We start from the raw sequence: 22,544 nt of genomic DNA, 5'->3' as shown, positions 1-22,544 counted from the left end.
TTCTTGGGAAATTGCAGCTAAATTTAAACAGGCCGTGTTTTACGTGTAGAAGTGCACAAGTAACAAGTAAGCGCGGATTATCATTAATGGTATGAATGCACGAAATCGAAAAAGGGAGTTTCTGTTTAAAATTTTCATGTTTTTTCAATTGGTTTATTGAACTTTTGAACTATCGGAAACGATAGCGAACATATGGAACGTCTTGATCTTCTTCGGCTTCTGTCAGGTCATTGCAGCAGACGTCAAGTACGAGGTATCGCTCGTGCGCGCCGATTTCTTTTTTGCCGACTGTTTTCACTGCCTCACTAGAGAGAATGAGCATTTAGCTACAGTAACGATTGTAGAGAGCTTACCTGACAGTCATGGCAAGTCGGTCCTGCTTCTTCTTCGGCGGGTTGAGGAAGAAGGAGTAGAGAAGTGTAACTCCAGAGCTCAGCATCTGGACCTCAAGCTTCCTATCATTCTTGAAATGGTCGAGGAGCTCGCCAATTGTCATCTCTCCGCCATTTTCTTTTCGTCCGTCGATATCAAATCGATCCCAGAGGGTCCAGTGCTGGTCTCCCAAATAAGTGTTCTAAAGTTGTATAGTATAAAAGAGCTACATTTTCAGTTTTACCTTTGGTGGAGCCATGGGCTCGGAGAAGGAAAACGCTGGAATCGCGAGATTCATGAAAGTATTTCGATACTTTTCAATGTCGTCGATTCCGTTGACGATCTTGTAAAGCTCGGCAGAGATTAGACCGGCGACAAGGGCGGTTGTTGTCGCGATAGCAGGAATAATTCGGCCAGCAATTCGCTGAAAAATGGGATGAAAAGACTGCAGAAACTAAAAGCAAGTACCTTAGATTTTGAACGATCAGCTGGCTCGATTCCGTAGTTGGCCGCTCGGAGATTCGAGCAAGCGACGATGAAATCGATGTGGCGGTTCGAGTCATCGTCTTTTTCGAAGTCAGCTGGGACGATCTGTGAGTTCAACTCAGCCACCTGAGAACGTTAAAGCTTTTTTCTATGATAATTCAATCTCACCTTGGAAGCATCTGATGGGAGCTTGGCAAACAAATTGTTCAGCTGATCTCCATCAAATCCACCACCAGCTTCTGCCTCGGCCTTTGCTACAATAAATGATTAGAAAGCAAAATAAAACTGGTGGTTTGTACCTTCAGCGTCGGTGGTAGCGATCTTGACCTGCTTTGGCTTGAATTCCGCAACCTTGACGCCAGCGGCGAACTTGGCAAGTTCGTCATTGGACATTTTTGTCGGCGCAATTGAGTAGTTTTCGGCTCTCAAGTAGGCAGCAGCAACGACGTAATCACGGTGAGTTGCGTCGCTAGTATTCGATTAGGACGGAGTCTTAGTTTTAGACTTACGCAGGGTCGAATTTGAGCGCTTTTGGACATCGCTTTGGACCAGACCAGAATGGAGCACCTGTGGAAGTCTTCTGATCTGGAGGGAAATTGTGAAGAAGCTGGAGAATGGTGGTGACGTAGTTCTCTTCGAATCTGTGGCGCGCCCATTCGATGCAGTCATTGAAGTCATTTGGTTTTTGGTCGATGAGGAAGTCAACGACTCCCTGGGCAGTGGTGATTGGCTCGTTGCCGGGCAGCTTCTCAGTTTTTGCGACAAAGTCGGCGGGATCGGAAAGGTACTGTTTCGCAGAGCCAGCCTGTCCAGTAAACAGTCCTTCAAAGTTATCTCGCGCCCACTAAAACAAGTCATACTATTACCAAAATAGGCTCAAAAGGTACCTGAAGGCAATGCTCGATGGCATTTGGGAAATTTTTCAAAGTACAGATGGGAATGGATTTCTCTGGTGGATCGCGGGAGGAGCCGTAGGACTCGGTGACTCTTGGGACAACGATTTGAGTGTTGCCCATTGTTCCAAGGGTGCCAGACTCGAGAAGAGGCTTACCGTAGTAAACACATCTTCTGTCCATGTACAGTCGTGCATCCACTAGTAACAAAATCAGCAAAGAGGGATTAAGAAATTTTCATTTACCGTTATCAAGAGCGTTTGCAACACCATCGAGGGATTCCATGAACTCATCGTTGTAGATATCCTGAGAGTCCTCGCCAACGCGGTTGTTCTGCGCCTCGACCTTCATATCAGGATTCATTCGCATGACAACCTCGGCAGCGGCCTGGGCCTTGTGTTTACCGACATCCCAAGAGCGGAAGAGGAACTGTCGGTTCAAGTTAGATCGTTCGATTGTGTCCATGTCTGTTACGATTAAATTTCCAAGTCCCATCATCGCGAAGTTTTTGAGCAATTCGCAGCCGATCGCTCCAGAGCCAACAAGGAACCATTTTTGCTTGAGCATTTTATCCTGGAAGCCTTGGCCAAAAGCGGCGATTTGAGACGCATATCGGTTATCAGCAACCTTGGCATCAGTAACCGGAGTGCTCGGGAGACACTCTTGGAGACAAACGTACCACCATTGCTTGATAGGTGAAAACTTGCCAGAAACGGCCTTGACAGCTTCCTGGGCAGCAATAGCGCCAATGGCTGAGGAAACAGGCTGAAGTTTAGCTCGAGCCGTGAAGGCGAACTTCTTTGCCGCTTCTTTTTCGGCTCCATCGAGTTCAGATCCGTGGATTCCATTGACAAGGTTGATGAATTTCGTAGCATCGGCCTCGTCGTGCGGCTTTGGAAGATCGTTGGCTTCAGCCTGGAACTTTGCAAGAGCTCGGAAGCAAGCGTGGTAAGTGGCTGGCCGCTCGAACTTGCCAAAATCCGTGAGGACAAAGTCACTGGGCGAGGTCATTTCCTGTCGCAAAGTGTTGAAGCTCAAATTGATCGGCTTTTTGACTTGATGAAGCCAGCCAGTTGTTGTGCTCTTTTCTCCAGTAATTCCATCGGCTGGGATGGTGAAGCCAAACGGCCCAGTGACACGGATTTCGAATTCTCGGTTGAGAAGGCCTTCGAGTCCTTGAATCTCGGTAAAAGACACAAACTCGCCGGTTTCAAGCTCGTGGCGGACTTCGTCGTGACAAGAGACGGTGAAAGAGTCGCCATCACGAACGACAGAGGAAATGAGAACTTGTTTGGGCTCTGCGCCGTCCTTGTCGACAACGGTGTGGTTTTGCCCGAAATCGCAAAAGACTCGTCCAGCAAGGCCAGCAGCTTCGGCCAGAATAACGCTGGTGTTACAGGCTCGGCAAAGATCTCCAAGAGCAAGGAGCTTTTCTTCATCTTGTCCAACGACATTGATGGTGTCTGTAAGCAAGAGAACATTGTGTTCCGTGATCATAGCTTCAGTAAGCTCAGGCGAGTCAGAAATCTCGACGGAGACGTAAGGATTAAGTTCCTTGAGCTGCTGGAAGGAGCAAGCCGCTCGGTTCTGGCTGGAAGTGACGTCGGCTTCTTTCATGTAGTAATGAGCGCCCATGTCGAACCAGGAAGCGTTCTGATTGTCCCAGAGGGTGACCTTTTTCACTCCTCCGAGGATGATGTTCTTTGCTGCTTCCACGCCGCAGGGTCCCAATCCAGCAATCAAAACGCTGAAAGAAATTGAAAATTTCAATTTGAAATCAAGGAAGAGAATGCTTTGCCCCATACCTGGACTTGGACATTTTTTTCATCGCATCGGCTCCAAGAACATAGAGCTGCCGTGAATACAGCGACTCATCAATCTCTTCAGCGCCATTGGTAGCCATCTCGTGGTCGTGACCGTTCGAGTTCTCTTGTGACGCGCTAGAATTTTCACTCTCATTATAATAGTAAAAACTAACAGGTTCATTTATAACGGGTGATTTGCTTTCAGAGCAACCCATTCTCAATTTCTTGGGGGACAACAAGGACTACTGATATCTAGGATTGATTTAATCGGAGTGGTCAATATTTAGACAGCGCTTTTTTATGTCGAGATCTGTTACAATAGCAAGTCTTTCTCTAGGAGTTCTTAAGGGCGGATTCTGATGGCTTCAATTAGCAATAGATATAGACTGTCAAAGAATCTATTTCAAAGGCAATTAAAATCTTTCAACCAGAAAATACCAGATGATGATCTGATCAAGTAGTAATTAAACCCGCAGAGAAAATGATATTTTCTTTCAATCGGTACCGTACCTCGTTACTTATTGTTGGTATGCTGAAGTGCTCTCTCTAACAAAAAGGATTCTAGTAGCCTTTTCCTTTCCCTTTTGAGTGTGTCTGAATGTGCGAATAAAAGCGCTGACGTAGGGTGACTCAAGAATCAAAATATTGCCCTTTTCCCAGGATCAATATTGATCGAGCAATTTTGAGTTCGAGATCTCGAGCGAGGATATGAATTTATTTTAGATCAGTAAAACGCACACACAGTCAACTGAACTGGTCGATAATTACACCTGTCATTAATCGATACCCAGCTCAACTACTAATAATACAACTTATATTATATAAGTGTAGCATTGTTACACTAGTGTGACCTCAATAATATTTTCGAGGTAAAAATTGCTTGTACTCACGTTTTTCCGTTTACAGTTTTACGATACTTCTTTGGGGGCGATTGGGACATGAATCGAGCTCCACTCCAAAGGTTAAATTGTCATACAGTGCCCTTTATCCAGGACTTTCGGGTCTAAAAGTCCTCAATTGTAAGTAAAATGTTTGACAGCATTTTTTCAGATAGTGAGGATCCAAAATATTGCACAGGACAATCTGTGGTGAAAGATAAAGGAAGAAAACAAGATTATTTGCGGTGAATTTTGTGGAAATGTGAACGAAGAAGAAAGGCAGTGAGGAACATTAGGATGGTTCATTGGTTCATGCTGAAGACTTTTTTCAAGTCGTCGCCAATATCCTTGAATTCAGAGGAAAATTGAACCAGACCGGTTTGCTCATCAGTGATTAGCATGCTGTGCATGATTTCGGACTTCTGAAACATTGTTCCTTTTTCGTATCGATCGAGGAGGTCATCGAGCACCAGGTTGTTTTTCTTATTGAAATGAGTCAATTACTAATAATTATTCATCGCGAAAGACTTACTTTGAGAACTTCAAAGGCGCTGAATTGAGCTAAAATCGGATCAAGCAGAGGTTTCATTCGAAGAAGAGCAGCGTCGAGAACCTCCAAGTTCTTGTTCCCAATTTGTTTTATTCCTTCGCGGATTTCTGACATTTCTAGCTTGAGTGGGACAGGAACAACTCGGTCGCCTTCAATATCCTAATTTCAAGTTAGCTCTCAAGTGTGACTGATACCGTATCAGTGATACGTTTGAAGAAATCAGATGGGGAGACCTTGTGCCTAACAAAGGCCAGAATTCGTTCAGGCGGACATGCAAACTCAAAAACATTCTTTGCTGCCTATTTTCGAGCCTGATATATAATAATTTCTTACCTTTGTTTTCTTGTAAATTTCCAAGAATTCGAGGAGAACTTCATTTTTCGTCTCGTCTTCATCGCTGAATCTCTTCACGGCTTCATTTCGTTTTTCCAAAATTTCAGCTTTTTGTAGATTAAGCTTCTTCAAACTCTAATAAAAAGTCAACTCATAAACAGCAGGTGGAACAGACCTCATAGTTAGCATGGGAAATGACTTCTCCATTGGCGATACTCGCACATCGCCACTCTCGCGTTTTCTCAATTTTAGTTCGGGTTCGTTTTTCTTCTAGAAGCTTTTTCAGCGCATTTTCTTCGCCTGGGTATCTCGACGCAACAGTGTTCATGACGGACAGGAAGTTTTGGAGAACTTTTTCTACTTTATCAATGTCCAGTGGCTCCTAGAAATGATCACCCTACGTAAAAGAATATGTTGGTCACCTGATTCTCCTCTTCCAGTGCATATTTTTGACTGTAAAGCAGATTTTCTTGCCCAGACTTGGCAATTGCCCAATTCAAAAACCTTACTCTCACAAGCTCCTTCTCCGCTTCCCTTTGTCTGTTGAGATTTTCCTGCGTTTCTCGCTCAAGTTTTTTCGTATTTTTCTCAAGGAAGAGTTTCAGTTTCTCGAGTTTCGGTGAAAAATCCCTCTTCTCTGAAACGTCCCGGTCCGAGCCCATCTCTGAAAATGATAAAAAGTGAGTCTTTTTTTCTGTTCTCGAAATCTGCAGTCGCTGAAATTGTGATCTTCTTATTGGTCGCCGTGTTACTCTTTTGACCGGTTCATGCAGCTGTCTCTCCGACGGCGTAAATAATAACATGTTCGAGAAACTTTTTCATTTTTAATCAAGGAGATTGAATCAGAATTGGAAAATGGAAAAAAAGATTGAACTGAAGGATTGAAATGAAAAATCTCTAAATCTTAGAGCATGATTTGAAATCAGAAAGGAAAAGGGATGAATCACAAGTTGACAAAGTAGAATCATCCTCATCATAAGCACAAGCTGCTTCTAGAATTGAAGAATCTTCTGCGGATTGATGACGCCGAGTTTGTTCCACTGCTCCTCGCTCACGCCCACGACGCTCAAAGCATCGCCCTTGACAACTCGAAGAAGATGCGCGTAACCGTGGCCGCCATACTTTTCCAAACGGTGTTTTGTGTGAATATCGTGCCCGATCAGCAGCTTGTCTTCGAATCCGTTGTCCATTAGGTGCTAAGAACGGATAGACAATTGCGATTTGTCCTGATTACCTTGAGTCGGTTGAGCCGTTCTCCATCGCTCGGGTAGAAACAATTCGCCATTTGGTAGTGGGAAGTCTCCACTCCGAAAAGATCGTATTGAATGAAGCATTTCCACTCATCGGCCAATCGCACAAGCTCGTCGTAATTATGAATCGTTCGATCCATGTGGCCCATGATCACTCGTTCTGGCCTAGCCCCTGCTTCTGTCAAAATCCGCATGATTTCAAACGGACTTTCCGGCGCTCTTCCAGGATGAATGGTTATTGGAACATTTTTTATTCCCTCTACTTCGTGAAGTCCTCCAGCAGCGCGCAAATGATTCACTTCCCACTCAGCCATGGGTGCAGTAACGCCCATTTCGCCAACGATGCCAGGGTAGTATTTGCCTTCGAAACCGTGGAATCCATTCAGGAGCTCGTCGGACATGAAAGTTTGCATGCTCTAAAAAGGGATTAAAATTTTATTCTTTGAAACTTCCTTTCTACCTCGACGGTGAACTTCCTCGTCGCTTCTTTTTGCATCGAGTTGACATAATAGCCGGTTCCCATGATGACATTTAGGCCACTCTTTTCCCCGAGTTTGGCGCATCTTTCAACGTCTCGCTGCAAGCCAACTGTAGAAACTTCAACAACAGTACCTCCACCGAGGCGTTTGTACTCCTTCAAACTCTCGAGCACTGCGTCGTCGTCGGAAAATTGTAAGTTGTCTTTGAAGTGGTAGGGGAATTGCCGGACAAAGTAGGTGTCTGGAATGGACATGTCTTTCAAGAGCTTTTCAGAAGGGATGCTGGAGCCAGGCGCGTGGAAGAACATGCCACCAAAGTCGATTTTCATATGTTCGTGAGCTGATTTAGGGTATTTCTGGAGGAAAATAGACGCATGAGTAGCAAATAATATTTATGCGGGAGTATATATAGCTGTTTATATTGAATAAAAGCAAATAAAAATAAACATCTGATTGAATATATTTTATAAGTGAAAAAGAAAACACCAAGACTAGAGTGAAACCAAGCTCCTCCACGGGCTTTCGCCCCTGTAGCGTCATTGCACTCATGATAAGACAATAAATCCGACTGAAAAACAACTTTTGTGATATTGAGTTTGAATTGTTTGTAATTTTTATTTGAATCGGTATAATGTAAATTCACATGGGAAAAGAAGCGTGGAAACACGAACAGGAAGACGCGATGGTCTTGGTTGCTTCGTACAAAGTTTTACACTTTCTACAGTAAGTTTTTTTGACTTTACAGAGGTAAATCAAAGAGATAAAGAGCAGAATGAGTGAAAACATGACATGATGATTTGGAGGGTCGAAAAACTCAACCGGAGCTCTTATTTTCTTATTGCATGTAATAATGGTTTAATAAATTAAAGTTTTTTTTGGTTCTTCTTGGACTTTAGGACTGTTGGATAATTCAAGATTTAGCGGTCTTCAGCAAGTCGAGAGAGTGGCTAGTTTTGAGGTTAAAACATGTATGAAAATAGGGACAGAAATATCGGTTCAGTTGAAAAACTGGTAGTATAAAAATGGTATTGATGAGATATCTCGGTGGTCAATTTTAACTCAATTTTTATTTGATTGAGGCGGCTAACTAACGTTTTTGGCTTGCCACATAACAACTGTTATGATTGATACTTATCAATCTGGTTTCTAGGATTCGAGTATTTTCGATAAGGGGATTCGAATAGGGTGATTAATACATTTTAAACACCGTTAGTCGATTTTTTTTCGACAATTTCTTAAAAAACCAGACCTTACTAAGATTGTAATTTTGAAAGCGCAAAATTTTCAAAAAAAAATTTTCATCCTGCTGATTGAAATTGCGATGAAATTAGAATGAATATTGTTGAAATAGAATAATGTTCATTTGTTTTGTTTGTTGGAATGGATGTTTTTTGCAGGGAGAGATGAACTGAGGAGCATAACGGCTTAACGGTTTTAGATGAATGAAGATTTTTCGTTGTTGTTTTTTAGAATTGAATTTATCCGCACCAGAAGTCAGAAAAAGAGTTTTTTGAAATTGGGAAAGAGTCTAATTCTGTCTAAAAGGTAGAAAAGTTTCTTTTAGAATGTTTCTTCGTCGTCCTCTTTTGACTTCTCCTTCTCTTCCTTTTCTTCTTCTGGGTCGGAGGTCGGCGAGTTCTCGAGGTCTTCAACGATTATTGCTGGTCCACCAGCGGCAGCGGGGATTGGGACGGCGGCGGAGACGAGTCGCTCTGGTTCCAGATTAGCGATGATGGGTTCGTTCTCAGGTTCGGGCGACTACAGAAAGGTTGAATGAAGGGAGAGGCAGAGAGTCCTTACCCGGGGGTTATAACTTAGATCCTCTGACTCAGAGTTGTTGAGATTTTGAACCATGTCGTTGAGCTGTTCTGGTGTCAGATGTTGGATCACATCGTCGTCGAAATCATCGTCATCGTCGTGGTAGTCTTCAACTTCGTCTTCTACCCATTCTAGGGTTGTGTTAAATTTGTTTTTAGTAATTGTTCCATTAATCATTGCGGACGGTACGAGACGGGCCTACGAACTCCGAAGCAGAATGTGGAGAGAACCTTTGATGAGACAGAAAGTTTCAATTGAATACCGAATAAGAGAAGGCATCCAAAGCGACAATCTGACGTTATCCTAACTTCCTACGCCCACGATTACCCACCAACCGCTTTGATTGGTTGGAATTTTATGGTTTTACCTTGAACAACCATTTTTACATCTCGATCCTTGTCCGTTGCTAATCGCTTGAAGACGTTCTCCAGAATAACTGTTTCTGAAATCAAACATGAGTAATTCGGTAGAGATAAGGCTTTGTACCTTCGTTTTCAGCATTTCTTAGGTACTCCTCCTCATCTCTGACTGCTTTCAGACACCTGGCGGCGCATATCCTAATGTTTACAATACTATCTCTCGAGAGAACGACGAGTGTGGGCATCAAATGCTCGATAAACTCTTGAAGTGTGAGCACGGGTGAGTAATCGCGGCCTTCCTCGGGCACGCCGCCTTCGGCGTCTTCCTCGGCCGGGAAGGGCACGCGCGCTGGGTGCATGCACGCGGCACTGTAGTAACAAAAGACTGTTCTGTGAAGCCATCTGTGGTCTTTGGATTCTTGCTCTGTGTGGCTGATGAGCTGAAGAAAGGAGTTAACAACGGAAGAAAAAAGCTTTGACTTACCATTCGGATAAAGTCTATATGTAACGTATTATTTTTATCTGTCATTAAATGTCGAGTAACAGCAGCAGCAAGATGTGCGCCCTGGATGCGGACTGCAGCGATTTGATCATGAAGAAGCTTGATTACTAAAAAACGCGTTTTAGGAGTGGCTGAAAGTGGAAATTACCGATAGGTACGTGGTGGTCCATAACTTGTTGGGGTGTGTATAGCGATATTACTTTCGATAATTGATATGCTAATGTTAATCGGAAGCGCCAGTTTCTGATATTATCAGTTGTCTAACCAAGGTTCCCGATTTATTCGGAAGTAATTAGATAATCTAATTTAGATTTGAGGGTGATCTGGAACCTTGTCAAAAAGTCACTCATTTGTGTTAAATACGTTGTTTTTACATCTTCATTTGTTAAAGCTAGAAAGTCGGAAATGTGGCAAAGAAGACCAAGTCGAACCTCGTCCAAATCCTGAAGAAAATGAATCAGATATCGCTTGAAAAGATTACACATACGCTCAAGAAAGTACGGAAAATTGGCTCGAGTTCCTTGACCGTCAATGTGTCTCCAAGAATTTTGGCAATTTCGTGAATAGATGAGGCAAGTGTGCGGCGGACTTTCCACTGGACATCGTTCGCAAGAGTCTAATCAAATTATTTATATGGATAAAAAGAGTGTGAGTGTACCGAATAGACTTGGCGCAGGCACTTCCAATTCTTCTTTCCAAGGGTAAGTGCCACTCCGGGAAGGGAGAAGGCGCAATGTCGGGCGAGCTCAGAATCGTGGAATTCGTTGCCGAGTTTTTTAGGCGTCGTCATCTTTAAAGATATGGCTTGAATGATATTTTGGATGGGGATAATACCCAGATGAAGTATTTGAGTAGCACTTCTGGAATGACATCCTGCGGCTCGATCTGATCATTAGCATCGTCTAAATTATCGGGAGTGTCGGAGCGAAGGGATGAAGCGGAGAAGCCGTCGTCGTTGCCGAGGTAAGTGTTGTAGCCAGGGTTTCTATTGGACAGTTCGATGTCTACATCGTCGTCTTCCATCCTTTCCGGGTCGAAGGGATCGGGAAGGGAGGTGTTGGCGTCGCCAGACTCGTTCGCTTGCTCGTCAAGGTTCATGTCTGTGAAGTGATTCAGTAAGCTACCATCTGAGAGACAAGACGGTTAGTCAGTGACGTGGTGAATATTTAGTTAATAGATTAGCGGCTAATCTCGTTTAACCAAGGCTCATGGCAAAGAGAAAAGGCTCGAGATTTAGCTGGATCACGTGGGAAAAGTAAACGCGATTAGAATCAAGCAAAAAAGATACAAGTCGAGCTGCGATCAATTGAGATCAACAATGACAACCTCCGGATGAACGACCGCTACTTACGACTTTCATCTCCCTCTGCATAATTGATAGGCACGTCTTCATCATTATCAACAAAGACGATATTATTTTTGATTGACTGTTCGAAGGTCTGTTTCTTCTGATTTTCGCCTGCTTGGATGTCTTGATCAGCTTCGGGCAAGGCGCTCTGATCTGCTTGATCGTTCGTTTCAGACTCATCGCTAAAACAAACGATAGAGACGTCTCCTAGTCTCGTGACTTACCTTGAATTGTCTTTTTCCTTTTCTTCTGTTGGATTTTTCACGTCTTCCAATGGCGGTGGCGGCTCCTCGCCCAACAAAAGCGCGTCAAAATCGACTTCTGGAAGATCTTCTTTCCAAAACTTCATTGCGTTGAATTCGGATTCTTCGACCACGAAGCTTTCATCCTTTGCTTCATGCGGTTTGGCAAAAGTAGCGATGAACTTTCCAAGTTCCTGGTATGAACTGATCCTGACCCAGCGCGACTCGTCGTTAAGAAGATCGACAAACATCGGGCAGAGTTGCTCTTCCCTCGGGAAAAAGTTCAAAACGTCCGTTCGCTAATTGATTCTGCCAACGCAGATTGGGAAGCCAAGGGCACAGTTAATTGATGATATACTCGAAATACAGTCTCTCGGGCGCAAGACTAATTAATGTTTGATGTGCAAACATTAATCGACTTTAGGTAGAATCAAGTAACATTATGCAGTAAAATTTCGATCCCTTATTTAAATAAAATCCCTGATAGAAGCTTTTTGAACTTGACCTGACTGTAGTCGAAACATGTTCCGAAAGTGCTGCCATCGAGTCTGAACAAGCCTTCCTCACTCCCCAGACAACATCTTCTGCCAGTTTAGCAAAATGCGGAAGAATCATAGTTTCTGTCAATGATGGGCCAATGAGCTTGGCGACTTCTGGAGCTTGTTGGGCAGCAACTTTTCTCACATGGAATAGCTCGTCTTGGCAGGCCTTGACGTATTCGGGCAGTATTTCTTCGACTGTGATTTGCTCGCCAAGAATAGGGCACAACTTGGCCAGCAGAATTACTGCTTCCGTTCTGTGGTCATCGTTTTGTTTGCTCGAGAGGGCGATGATGTTGGGCAGGATCTTCTTGTGACAGACTTCGTGCGAGAACAAGTCGAGAATGTTGACAAGCGCCGCCTGGGCAGTTTTTCGAACGTTGTTTGTGACATCTTCGAGGTAATTAATAACGAGCGGCAGGATCTCGTCCTCGATCATTGATGGGTCCAAATCCAGCTTAGCGCACCGATCGTTGCAAATCCTTCGCCGAAGAGTTCATCAATTTTATTCCACAATTACTTCGATTACTAATGATAGAATATAACAGATTTTCGACAAGACATCGTCATCGAGGGTCCAAGATTTGATATCTTGTCGACAATCCTGGTTATCAAAAAATTATTTGAAAAATAAACTCGTTTCCTGACTAGTCCGGGGACTTTTTCAATCAATTCTGCCCTGACAGAAGGCTCTGGATCAACAGACAACCTCGAAACGAACATCATCGCCGAGCTAAATTCATCTTTCGTGTCGCAGGATTCCGCCGCATCGCAGAGAAGGCGACCTGCTGCCTGTCTTTCAAATACATTTGTGCTTTCTACGTATTTCTTGAACTTCTCCAAAGGGGTCAGCATTTCTAGCGCAGTGTACTGGTCCAGCATTGATTGATCCATGTCTTCTGAAAGAGCAAATTACTATTACTAACTACTGAGCCAGAAATTCAGGAATATTTAATTTAAAGATAAGCCGTTTGCGTATTTTTCAGACAGACAATTATTTACAATATTTCCCGACTTTTCTCGATCCATATCGAAAGACATCGAATCAAAATCTATTTTCTCGACAATAATATTGAGCTTATAACCAATTATTCAACAATAAATGCAAAATTCAAGCGATAAAGCCGTATTTTTTGCAGTTTCAGGTCGCATCGAAAGCCGCAGGCGGCTTTTCTGATGAACCTATGCTTTAAATATGATCAGGAATATATTTTGTTGAATAAAAATCAAGAGAATCACTTCAACCTTTCATAAATTACCTTCATCAGGATCATAACCGAATCCTATCATTTTCTCTTTTCAATTTTGAGCAATTTTCCGAGTTATTCTCTCTTCGATTCGGAAATCCGCTAAAAAAGTTCCTCCGGCGGTCAACGTATTTTTCGCCTTGACTCAATTGAAAGCAGACCAGGGAGGCGACGATTCGCTAAAGGGGAGCGAGCGGGGCGCCTGATTGGTCGAGCAGGGCGCTCGTAGTAACGCGCGGTGGCGCCATCGCGCTCTTTTTGTAGACCCGCGGCCGACGCACAGTGCGCGCGGCGGTCACGCTTCGCAAAACTCGTCAGAAGACGACGCTCTTCACGATTACTCATTCGATGAGCATCGCTTATGTAATTTCAACGATTTCAGAGCTTTTATTAGAAAATAAATGCTAATTTTTATAATTGAAATCAGAAATAAAGTCTTCAAAGTCGATGAAATAACATTTTTCAAGCTCATTGAATAAGTAAGACTCAGGCAGCGTCTTCTTGTGATTTTTTACCTGTTATACGAAGTTCATGATATGAAATCGTATAAAATCAGGGGTTACGAAAACGCCGGGCCACCTAAGTCGATCCTTCCAATTTTACGGAAGCTGTGTGAGCGTTTTGACGATTAAATTTCATAAACCTAATCGTATCCTGGGACGCGTAAAATTGATTTATATCCGCAGCTTGTAGATTTTCCATCTTTCAAGTTCAGTCGCTCCGGTACTTAAAATTTACCGCCCATTAGATTTATCAGAATGAATAAAAACAGAAGTAGACATTGATTTTCCTTTTTTCCTGTTTATATTTACAGATTAAATACTAGCAGCTCACCTTATGCTTCAAAGTTCAAGGTGAAAACTCGGGTCGAATCAGAATCTTTTCACTTACAGTAGCTTAAAACTAACAAAAGCAATCGCTCAACCAGGGCTACTTGAGCATGACTTTCTTGGCCGCTCAAGAATCTCTCAAGCGCTCAAGTGTCGGAAAGAATGAGACAGCAGAAGCTTGAGACGCAATAATTTAATATCAACATTATACAGTTTCTTACAACGTGAACAGGATGAACTTTTTTCGGGATGCACTCATAAGTCTTTAGCAGATTTTAGGCTTTTTCTGAAGAAGGAAGAAGATCTGGAAGGGCCTTTGTCGTTTTAGTTCCCTAAAAACTGTTAACTCGAGGTAAATTAAGAGCGATCTTACTGATAAGAGGTTCTTTTCTTCTTCAGTTTTCATCATCTGGAGGGAAAGTTCATTCGTAGTATTTACTGTAGCTCGACTTTGTTGAGTGTACTCGCTCGTAATCATCGGCTGCTCTTGCTTGATGCATGGGAAAGCCGCCATAAGATCTTTTCTAAATCTTCTGCCGAGGAACGAGTATAAAATCGGATTCAATGCAGGCCCAATCCACAGCGAAGTTTCCGCGAATCTGCTAAAGCCGTAGCAAAACCTCGGTGGAAAATTAAATCCAAAGATGCGGATAATCTTCCAGATTACAACTGGAAGCCAGGAGATCACGAGAACAGAGGTGAATAATTTAATAGAACGGCGGAGGGTCTGATCGCCTTTTCCGCCCCGGCTATTGGATTGGCTTTTGGAGGAACGGCCGATGCTCGTGATGGATTGCCGGATGAAAGAGACCTTGAAAAGAGGGTTGAAGAAGAGGTTTTGGTGGACAGATTCTCTTACCTTATGTAAAAGGCCTGTATACAACAATATCGTTCCAACGATCGGAAAAATAATCGTCACTGCGTAGATAAAAATTGTGTATGTCCTCTCGATTTCTAGCAGTGGCTCATCACAAGAACCGATTCCTCGCGCCTCTGGGCAGTGACCAAGCTCGAAATCGCTGCTGTTGTAGATGTCTTTGCACTCTTTCTCGGTTTGGAAGATCCAGGAGACTTTGCACATCGTGTAGTCTACCTTAAAAATCAGTTCAAGAAACAGAGAGCATTGTTAAATCTTACCTTTCCAGTTTCAGGATCAACATCTTTCTGAACAGTAGTAAAGTATAGTATCGGGGAACAAAGAAGCAAGGACGTCGTCCATACCCCCACTGCATACGCTGTGTATTTGTGTGCACTTGACTTGGACATGGACGAAATCATTCTGTAACGGTCGAAAGCGATTGTGGCGATAATCAAAATTGAGAGGATGAAGAAGAGCTGCTTCACGGTCAGATAATATTTGCATAAAAAGATGTTGCTTAGCCACTTTTGTACCCCTTCATCGTATGTGTTTCTGAATAGATGAATGTCAGGCGAATAATAAAAAAAAACGCGATTACCGTGAGACTTCAAGAGGGACACTCAATAAAAGTAGAAAATCCGACAGCGCTAAGTTGATAACGAGCCAGGACGAAGAGGGCAGTTTCTTTCGATTTTTGAATGAGACGTAGAGAATCAAGAAATTAGCAGGAACACCGATAGCCATCATTATATACAATAAAACGTGTTTGGCCATGAGAAAGTGATCCTGAGGTTCGCCGAGCTCCGCAATAGTAGGTACTCTGTCGCCAGAGCTTTGAAAGTCAAGGTCAGCATTTGCTCCCTCAGCTGATGTTTCAGAAGAATATGTGTTCCAGTAGTCGCCAAATTCAAAAGAAGAATCAGAAAAGAGATCTCCAACGCTTTCTTGTTGAAGACGAATCAAGTCCGGATGCGACTTCTGGCCGTAAATAAAGATACACTTCCTCAGGGTCTTTATTTCAATCTCCAAGGGAGACAAAAATGCAAAGTTGGGAATTTGCGCTCCTTCAAAAAGAGAAGCTTTGTTTTTCTGAGATTAAATTAACGACCCCAAACCTGACAGAACAAGGAGCTGGCATTATTCATTTTTACTACTATCTTTTTTATGTTGGTTTTCTCTTCGTGTTTGAGCTCGGAAGTAGTGAATTACAACTTGTAACAATGGTATCCGTATTTCTTCGATATTGTTCAGAGATTATTTCTTCCGTCGGATTATACTCTGAAAAAAGCGAATTCGTCGAGTCGTTGTTTGAACAGAATCAACTCAGGATAGTAAATTTTATAGAGCCTCGTCTTCAAGTTCGAACCCTCGCGCTTTTTTCTCTCGCTAAAATTGCTCTCTTCCTTGATTTCTAAGGCCAGATAATTTGATTTCATCTTCTCGAAAAGGGAAAAATAAGGAAAGCTTCTTCTCCGAAACGACGCTTTCAAATGAGCCCAAGTCAGCTTTATAGCTGGAGATTTATCGCTTGGGGCGAGTGCAAGGGCGTCTTCTGAGAGATTTATGGCGGAATCACTTGGGCGAAAGATTGGGTGAGTTTGTCTAGCTCTAATTCTAGCTCTGAGTCATTTTTCAGCAGAAGCTTTTTTCTTTGACAAAAAAGAGAAGCTCAAACATAGATCTCCTTCTGTACCCTTTTTACATAAGAAAAACCGCGATCGTGGATTAAATTAAGAATTCAAGGGTCTCAAAAATTGGATCAAGATGGCCCTTACCTTCATATAACTGTATTAATAATACAGTAAGCTAGTGGTTTTCCTCTCTTAGATAAAAATTCTAGACAGATCAGTCTATGCCGAAAATAGTTTTGATATGAAAAAATGGGCTCTGTAAAACGAGATTCAGGTGCAAAAGATAACTCACGTACCTCTCGTGTGGCTGATCTCTTTCAGTGATATTGGAGAAGGATCATCTGCGCAAGCATGTTCGACTTTTCGTATTCCACCTTGCTGATTGAATTTGCCTGATCCAAAATTGAGTTACGCGCAATTCAATTTATAGAGAAAAAACTTGATTCTATTAATTTGCTTATTCCTTTTGCGAGTCGCGTCTTTGTTGTTTTGTATTGTGCCTCTTCTGACCCACATCTGGCGTTTTAAACGTATGCCCAAATCCGAAATCTGTCCGCGCGTGGTCGCCAAACTGACATTTCCAAAAAGCCCGATAAGAAGAAAAAAGCTCTCCGAATTTACAATAGATCTTCTCGGTGAATCTCTTGATGCTTCTTCTGAACTCGTTGACTGCTTGAAAATGGTGACAGCTAGTAATTAGATTAGAAGGATTAGAACAAATTACAAGATGCCAGGGTCGTTTGAATGACAGCATCGATTTTTATCGTCTTTGTTGTTTTTGAAAAGTTACTTAAATTATGAATTTTTGGAGAAAAGTAACGAACAATTTTGACTGAACTCAAATGAATAAATTTCTACCTTTTGCTTCTACTCTACCTTCTACTCCAATGCTTACCCTCGATTTTTTCGTAACAATATTCTCGTGACCTGGTATAGAAATAATCGTCCTTGCGTAACGCTTGTTCAAACCACAAGTTCGAAATTATTGAGAAATATTTCACTTATGAAAACCGCTTTTATTGGCAGTTGATCGAAATATCGGTCATGAAATGAAATCAAAGAGCTTCGTCCTTCGTTGGTCCAATATTAGCCAAATGCAGATTTTCATGAACGTCCATAATCGAAATAAAAAAGAAAAATCAATAATTTGTCAGGTAAAATAAATTTCAGTAAAGTTTTTATGTAGTCTAGTATCAATGAAATTCATTCGCATCTTGCAAAAAGAGGGAAAAGCATGGAAAATGGCCGAAGAGAATTTTAAGTGGGACATTAGCTTTCTTGTAACCCAATGTGATCGTAAAAGGTAATTTGTAATAAAAGCGAAATATCTTTAATTATCATCTATTGATAAGATGGAAGTGGACAGCCTTCTGTTACATTTTTTGTTGTTTTACGATATTTTCTATATTTAATTGTGTTCATTATGCGGTTTTTTGGAACGGAAAAATTTAGAAAAAAATAATATTATTAAACATTATTATCATATATCATATATGATATATTATATACTTTATTATATATATTTTATATATATCATATATATATATATGATAAATAATTTATATGTTATATTTGTTTTTTTCCGAAAAAGGACGCCAATTCATCTTGCTCGAAAACTATCAGGCTATGTGTGTCAGCTGAGATTGACAAAAATTGAAAAAAGACGGAGACTGGTGATTGTACACATAACAGCACTGATCTTTTACGGACCTATTCTATGCATTGTTGTTTTGGCGACTAATGATTGGGGAGGCTCAGAGATTTATATTTATTATTTTCTTCCCGGCACAGCAATTCCAACGTTGTTGGCGCTTGTCGCTTTATTACCACCAAAATTATTTAGAACTATCATTCCAGTGATCAAATGCTTTCATGGTAATAATAAAATACTTCAAAATTTAATGGCTACCCCAATTTTCTGGAGTTTGAAAAATTTGGAGTACTTTTTCTGGAAGTTGTAAAAAATTTCGTAGGTTCCGTTTGGAGCAACGAAATTTCAAATCGATTTTTAAGGGTGTTAGAGTAATAATTAAGGGTACCTGACCCCGGCAAAAGAAAGAACGGGCCCGGGCCCACATTTTTGTCGGGGTTTGGAGGGGCCGGGAGGCCCTTAACACCCTTAAAAATCGATTAGAAATTTCGCTGCTCCAGACGGAACCTGCGAAATTTTTTACAACTTCCAGAAAAAGTACTCCAAATTTTTCAAACTCCAGAAAATAGTAGCAGCCAAATTTAATGATCCCATAATAAAAAGGCTAATGTATAGGGCAAATCATTAATAAATCAATTATATTTTCTTGACTTTAAATAGCATCCTTAAAATTTTACTTATTAATTATTTATTCTATCCATGGAAATAAGCCTCTAAGTTATTCAATTTTAAACCAAGATATTTAGACGAAGAAAATATAGAGACAGAAATAAGCTCTTCAAGTGCTCAAAATACAGTAGTCTCCTCTCAACCAGAAACTTTTTCGCATGTCCAGACGCCCGAAAGGACGCATTCAGAGAGTACGCTAGGAAGTCTTCCTGTCATTAATACTGGCGAGTTTATAGATGATTATTTTCAATTTAAATATTAAAGCTACTTGTAGTTTCTCTACCAGATGACCCGCTTTCACAGGCAAATGTACAAAATAATGGTCCTCTAGAAACGAAGATTATTCCTCTCGACGGTGTAAGTCTTCAATCCGAGAGTTCGCTTGGCGAATACCGGACCCCGTCTGTCAATAGTGGTAAGTTAAATATTTTTGAATTCCTATTAAAGCAAAATTAGTCGTCACTGAAAAAAGTATCGAAGAGAGGTTTCAAAAAATAGAAGCGTTCATGGCACGTATGGAAGAAAAAATGAATGCAGCTGACAATAATTCGGCAAATCAATCAATTGTGTGAGAATAAAATTTTTATAATTTCAAGAGCCTAAAAGTTTGCTTTCAATATTTCAGTTATTTTTTTATAAACTCGTCGGTGTTCATTCGTTTCTTTGATTCTATCTTCATTTGTCGAGTTACTTGACCATTTCATCTCGCATTTCAGCCCAGCAAAATTCATCACAGACTTTTCTACCACTGGTATTTCTGGAGTCACAGCTAGATGACCCGAGTGAATAAACTCAATTTCAACGTTGTTTTTATCGCCGAGAAAGTATTCAGTTGTTTCCATCGCTAGTTCAGAATTTGGTGCCATTGTTGGATCATTGAGAGTAGAGAAGAAAAACATCTTGTTCATTTGATCAACAGGAAATGCTTTGTCTTTTATGCTTCGCGCAGATTTTTCGTTCAGTAAAAATTTTCCATCCTCCTGGTTGTCTTCTAAAAACAACGGCCCATGATCTCCTTTCAAAGCCAGAAAGGACCCGTATTTGAGTCGAAATACATCATTTTCGTCCTTTGGAAAAGAAAAGAACTTCGTTAGCTTCATCAATTCTTCTGCCTGCAGATAATTTATCTCCATGCCTTCCCAGCGATTTCCTCGATAAGACGTTTCAGTAGCGACTGGAAGTTGAGTCGGTCCAGCTTGAGCGATGACAAATTCTACTAGATCTGGACGAAGAGAGCCAAAAGCAGTCGCGATATCGGTCCCTTTGCATTGTCCCATCAAAACTACTCGATCTCCATAAGCTCTCTCGTGCTTCAATATCTTTCTGAAGAAAATAAACGCTAGAAAAAAAAAGATTTTTTCTTACATAATTGCGTTCTCGACATGTTCCAGTGGGAAATCTTTCCTCGTAAAAAGCACTGGTTGGCCATATTCTTGCACATTGTAAGCTAGTTCTAAAACGCAATATCCTTCTCGAGCTAGCATCGTTGAACGAGAATCTTGGATATGATTGATTCCGCCATTTATATGCACAATAACGGGGAATTTTCCCTCTTTGCTCGGGTAGAATAAATTACCGACGAACTCTCCTCGCCATTCTTCTTTGATTATCTCACCGGATTGCAGTCCAGATTCAACAGTAACAGTTTCAGAAACATCATCAAGGATGAACTCCATTTGGGTGGACTCAAATTCTTTGAGAATGAAAGCAGCGCTTGGCTTTTCCGGGTTAGAGGTCGAGATCAGGTTTGAAATTTGCTCCGCTGGTATATGAAGGCGTCCGAAAGAATCACTTTTTGTCGATAAAGAGTTGACGAATACATTTCCCATCGTATCATTGTACTGAATTTTCTAAGAACGAAAAACTCTAATCAAATGAGTACCTTAATTTTAAGAGTTTGTTTCGTGGACGGCGCTAATCCTTTTCTGTAGTAAGCGAATCTCTGCCCAAGAAGAATTCTCTCAGGAACAGCTCGCATTTTTTCAAAGAAAATAATTTTCTATGAGAATTCGCACTTGTAGAAGGGACGCCTACGCAATATTATAGCGCGAAAAGGAGGTTGGCAACTTATCAAAAAAGTTTTATAAGAGTTGACTATTTCATTTTATAAGCGGGTAATCTGCATAAACGTGGATTAAAATGGCATTTGAAAGGTCCTGTGACGTAAATTTTGACGTCAGAGCACCACCATGCACCAAAACACCGCCGCAGGAGAAATGAACAATCATCCCTTTTTCATAAAAACTCGAAGAACATGGTGGCAATCATTTAGAACGGTGAAAAATGAAGATTTTTCTGACATTTTTCGCACTCACTGCAGCTCGATATCTTGAGAACGATGGTCAGTCAATGATGATACGAATTGATTCGGACTTGGGCGAGAAGAGTATTTTCTACGAGTCACGACAAGTGGATCTTCAGAACATCTTCGGGAAGCAAGAAAAAGAAGAGAAATTTGGGCCTAAAGTTCAAGAACCATAAAACGTAATCGATGATCTTTGTATTTCCCGAAAATTTCAATAAATTACTATCGACGGTTTCTTAAAACAATTTTTTTTCAGTTCCATCGTCTCATTTAGAAAGCAAAATGACTCTCGCACGCATTCTTCATTCATGATCGTGCCAATTTAAGCCTTCTTGAAGCCATAAATATTCTCCAACATATGCACTAACCTGTTGCAATTAAAGTAATTGACAAAATGCCACTTGAATATAAATTTACTCGAGACGCTCCTTTAGACCACAAAAACGACCCCCAAACTATCCCTTTTTCTTCGCCTCTTCTCAAAAAAGGATGACACGTACTTAGCTCGTTCTTTTGAATAATAAATATGGCGAGAATGATTGTTAGAAGAGATGACACCCAAGGAGGAATACTGAAACACTCGCCAACGCAGAATATAAAAAGTTGCGTCAAAGAGAAACAAAAGCTGCGATTTGAAATGAAAGATTTGAAGAAAGAAAACGGCTCTATGCAGCATTTTGATCAGCTGGTAGTAATTCCTCCTTGACTTCAATTCTGAGCGCGATAAATGTCCAGCCGCCAGCAATAAGCGCTCAGAGTCACTGTATTTAAGTTATCTAGATACAGTAACAGTCAGAACATGCGATGCAAATCAACAAGCGATGCATGAGACAGAACGCGCTCATCGGCGAAATAATTGCATTCTCAGGGCTTTTAGGCACTGTGCCACTTTATTATGAATGATCAACTGATTGCTTTTTTTAGCAGCTGCCGCAAACGCACAAAGTCGAGACCGAAGTTGCAATTGAACAGAAAAACTCGAGGAAGAGATTCAGAGAGATTGTGACCAAAAAGATTACTTCCAAAATGAGCTCGTTCATCGACTGTAAGAACATTTATTTGTTCAGTAACTTTGATTTCTACTAGCGGCTTCGGTAAATGGGTCCCCAAAAAGAAGACAGACAATTTTTGACTTTTCTGCAAAAGAAAAACAGAAGATGAACGACGAAGTCAAGGTATCAATCGTCAAATTTCTCTTTCTAAAGGATTTTCTTTAAAAGGTCGCGATGAGAAAAATGCCCGTCAAAAAGGCCAAGATACGAATTGACATTCCCGAAATCAACCAAGACCACTCAAATATCGTTTATGGATTGGTAGCTGTCTTTTCTGGCCTCGTTTTTTGGATCCTCCCCGCTTTCTATTCCCGCTACGCCCTTCCATATCTATTCGAAGAGCTGGCACCACTATATGAGTCAACTTAATAATCTCTCTTCTGCCACATTTATGATCATCCGATGATGGATCAAATAAAAATGTAAAATAAAAAAATACACGATTA

General features: G+C 41.3%; 7 protein-coding genes across 10 annotated transcripts; 1 reads left to right on the top strand and 6 right to left on the bottom strand.

Moving 5' to 3' along the window:
• Positions 1 to 28: 28 nt before the first annotated feature.
• Positions 29 to 4,589, bottom strand: LOC145703164 (ubiquitin-like modifier-activating enzyme 1). Its single transcript, XM_081780481.1, has 11 exons — positions 4,447 to 4,589; positions 3,557 to 3,691; positions 1,997 to 3,498; positions 1,746 to 1,951; positions 1,368 to 1,702; positions 1,158 to 1,327; positions 1,027 to 1,112; positions 841 to 984; positions 617 to 796; positions 354 to 574; positions 29 to 305 (listed from the first exon to the last, which is right to left on the bottom strand). Exons 1-11 carry the CDS (start codon positions 4,494 to 4,496, stop codon positions 170 to 172), a joined length of 3,165 nt encoding a protein of 1,054 aa, XP_081636607.1. The 5' UTR covers positions 4,497 to 4,589; the 3' UTR covers positions 29 to 169.
• Positions 4,590 to 4,591: 2 nt separating this feature from the next.
• On the bottom strand, positions 4,592 to 6,120 carry LOC145703169 (uncharacterized). 2 transcript variants are annotated; one of them, XM_081780487.1, is made up of 5 exons: positions 5,740 to 6,120; positions 5,493 to 5,699; positions 5,318 to 5,452; positions 4,967 to 5,143; positions 4,592 to 4,916 (listed from the first exon to the last, which is right to left on the bottom strand). In XM_081780487.1, exons 1-5 carry the CDS (start codon positions 6,118 to 6,120, stop codon positions 4,737 to 4,739), a joined length of 1,080 nt encoding a protein of 359 aa, XP_081636613.1. In that variant the 3' UTR covers positions 4,592 to 4,736. The 2 variants fall into 2 exon arrangements, with proteins under 2 accessions (XP_081636613.1, XP_081636614.1); XM_081780488.1 differs by having other exon boundaries at positions 5,318 to 5,443.
• Positions 6,121 to 6,300: 180 nt separating this feature from the next.
• Positions 6,301 to 7,617, bottom strand: LOC145703171 (N-acetyltaurine hydrolase-like). The gene is made up of 4 exons (XM_081780491.1): positions 7,539 to 7,617; positions 7,028 to 7,386; positions 6,552 to 6,983; positions 6,301 to 6,513 (listed from the first exon to the last, which is right to left on the bottom strand). Exons 2-4 carry the CDS (start codon positions 7,373 to 7,375, stop codon positions 6,310 to 6,312), a joined length of 984 nt encoding a protein of 327 aa, XP_081636617.1. The 5' UTR covers positions 7,376 to 7,386; positions 7,539 to 7,617; the 3' UTR covers positions 6,301 to 6,309.
• Positions 7,618 to 7,636: 19 nt separating this feature from the next.
• LOC145703165 (serine/threonine-protein phosphatase 4 regulatory subunit 1-like) lies at positions 7,637 to 13,275 on the bottom strand. Of its 3 annotated transcripts, none has more exons than XM_081780484.1 (15): positions 13,114 to 13,275; positions 12,500 to 12,753; positions 11,821 to 12,338; positions 11,298 to 11,585; positions 11,077 to 11,255; positions 10,560 to 10,825; positions 10,384 to 10,515; positions 10,213 to 10,341; positions 10,062 to 10,168; positions 9,874 to 9,986; positions 9,708 to 9,832; positions 9,351 to 9,663; positions 9,232 to 9,306; positions 8,847 to 8,995; positions 7,637 to 8,804 (listed from the first exon to the last, which is right to left on the bottom strand). In XM_081780484.1, exons 1-15 carry the CDS (start codon positions 13,142 to 13,144, stop codon positions 8,607 to 8,609), a joined length of 2,877 nt encoding a protein of 958 aa, XP_081636610.1. In that variant the 5' UTR covers positions 13,145 to 13,275; the 3' UTR covers positions 7,637 to 8,606. The 3 variants fall into 3 exon arrangements, with proteins under 3 accessions (XP_081636610.1, XP_081636608.1, XP_081636609.1); XM_081780482.1 differs by having other exon boundaries at positions 10,560 to 10,852; positions 13,114 to 13,274; XM_081780483.1 differs by having other exon boundaries at positions 8,847 to 8,986; positions 10,560 to 10,852; positions 13,114 to 13,274.
• An 814-nt stretch (positions 13,276 to 14,089) lies between these two features.
• LOC145701704 (formyl peptide receptor-related sequence 6-like) lies at positions 14,090 to 16,180 on the bottom strand. Its single transcript, XM_081778921.1, has 6 exons — positions 15,906 to 16,180; positions 15,389 to 15,789; positions 15,069 to 15,342; positions 14,791 to 15,024; positions 14,305 to 14,742; positions 14,090 to 14,263 (listed from the first exon to the last, which is right to left on the bottom strand). Exons 1-6 carry the CDS (start codon positions 15,933 to 15,935, stop codon positions 14,207 to 14,209), a joined length of 1,434 nt encoding a protein of 477 aa, XP_081635047.1. The 5' UTR covers positions 15,936 to 16,180; the 3' UTR covers positions 14,090 to 14,206.
• Positions 16,181 to 19,340: 3,160 nt separating this feature from the next.
• LOC145701703 (acyl-coenzyme A thioesterase 1-like) lies at positions 19,341 to 20,812 on the bottom strand. The gene is made up of 3 exons (XM_081778920.1): positions 20,624 to 20,812; positions 20,107 to 20,582; positions 19,341 to 20,064 (listed from the first exon to the last, which is right to left on the bottom strand). Exons 1-3 carry the CDS (start codon positions 20,717 to 20,719, stop codon positions 19,341 to 19,343), a joined length of 1,296 nt encoding a protein of 431 aa, XP_081635046.1. The 5' UTR covers positions 20,720 to 20,812.
• Positions 20,813 to 21,581: 769 nt separating this feature from the next.
• On the top strand, positions 21,582 to 22,467 carry LOC145701702 (uncharacterized). The gene is made up of 4 exons (XM_081778919.1): positions 21,582 to 21,734; positions 21,971 to 22,091; positions 22,133 to 22,221; positions 22,267 to 22,467. The coding sequence occupies exons 1-4, from the start codon at positions 21,582 to 21,584 to the stop codon at positions 22,465 to 22,467; spliced, it is 564 nt and encodes a 187-aa protein (XP_081635045.1).
• The last annotated feature ends 77 nt before the right edge of the window (positions 22,468 to 22,544 follow it).

This window comes from Oikopleura dioica, chromosome PAR (genome assembly GCF_907165135.1).
Source record: "Oikopleura dioica chromosome PAR, OKI2018_I68_1.0, whole genome shotgun sequence".
Lineage (NCBI taxonomy): Eukaryota > Metazoa > Chordata > Appendicularia > Copelata > Oikopleuridae > Oikopleura > Oikopleura dioica.
This window is presented reverse-complemented; position numbering and strand designations above follow the sequence as displayed.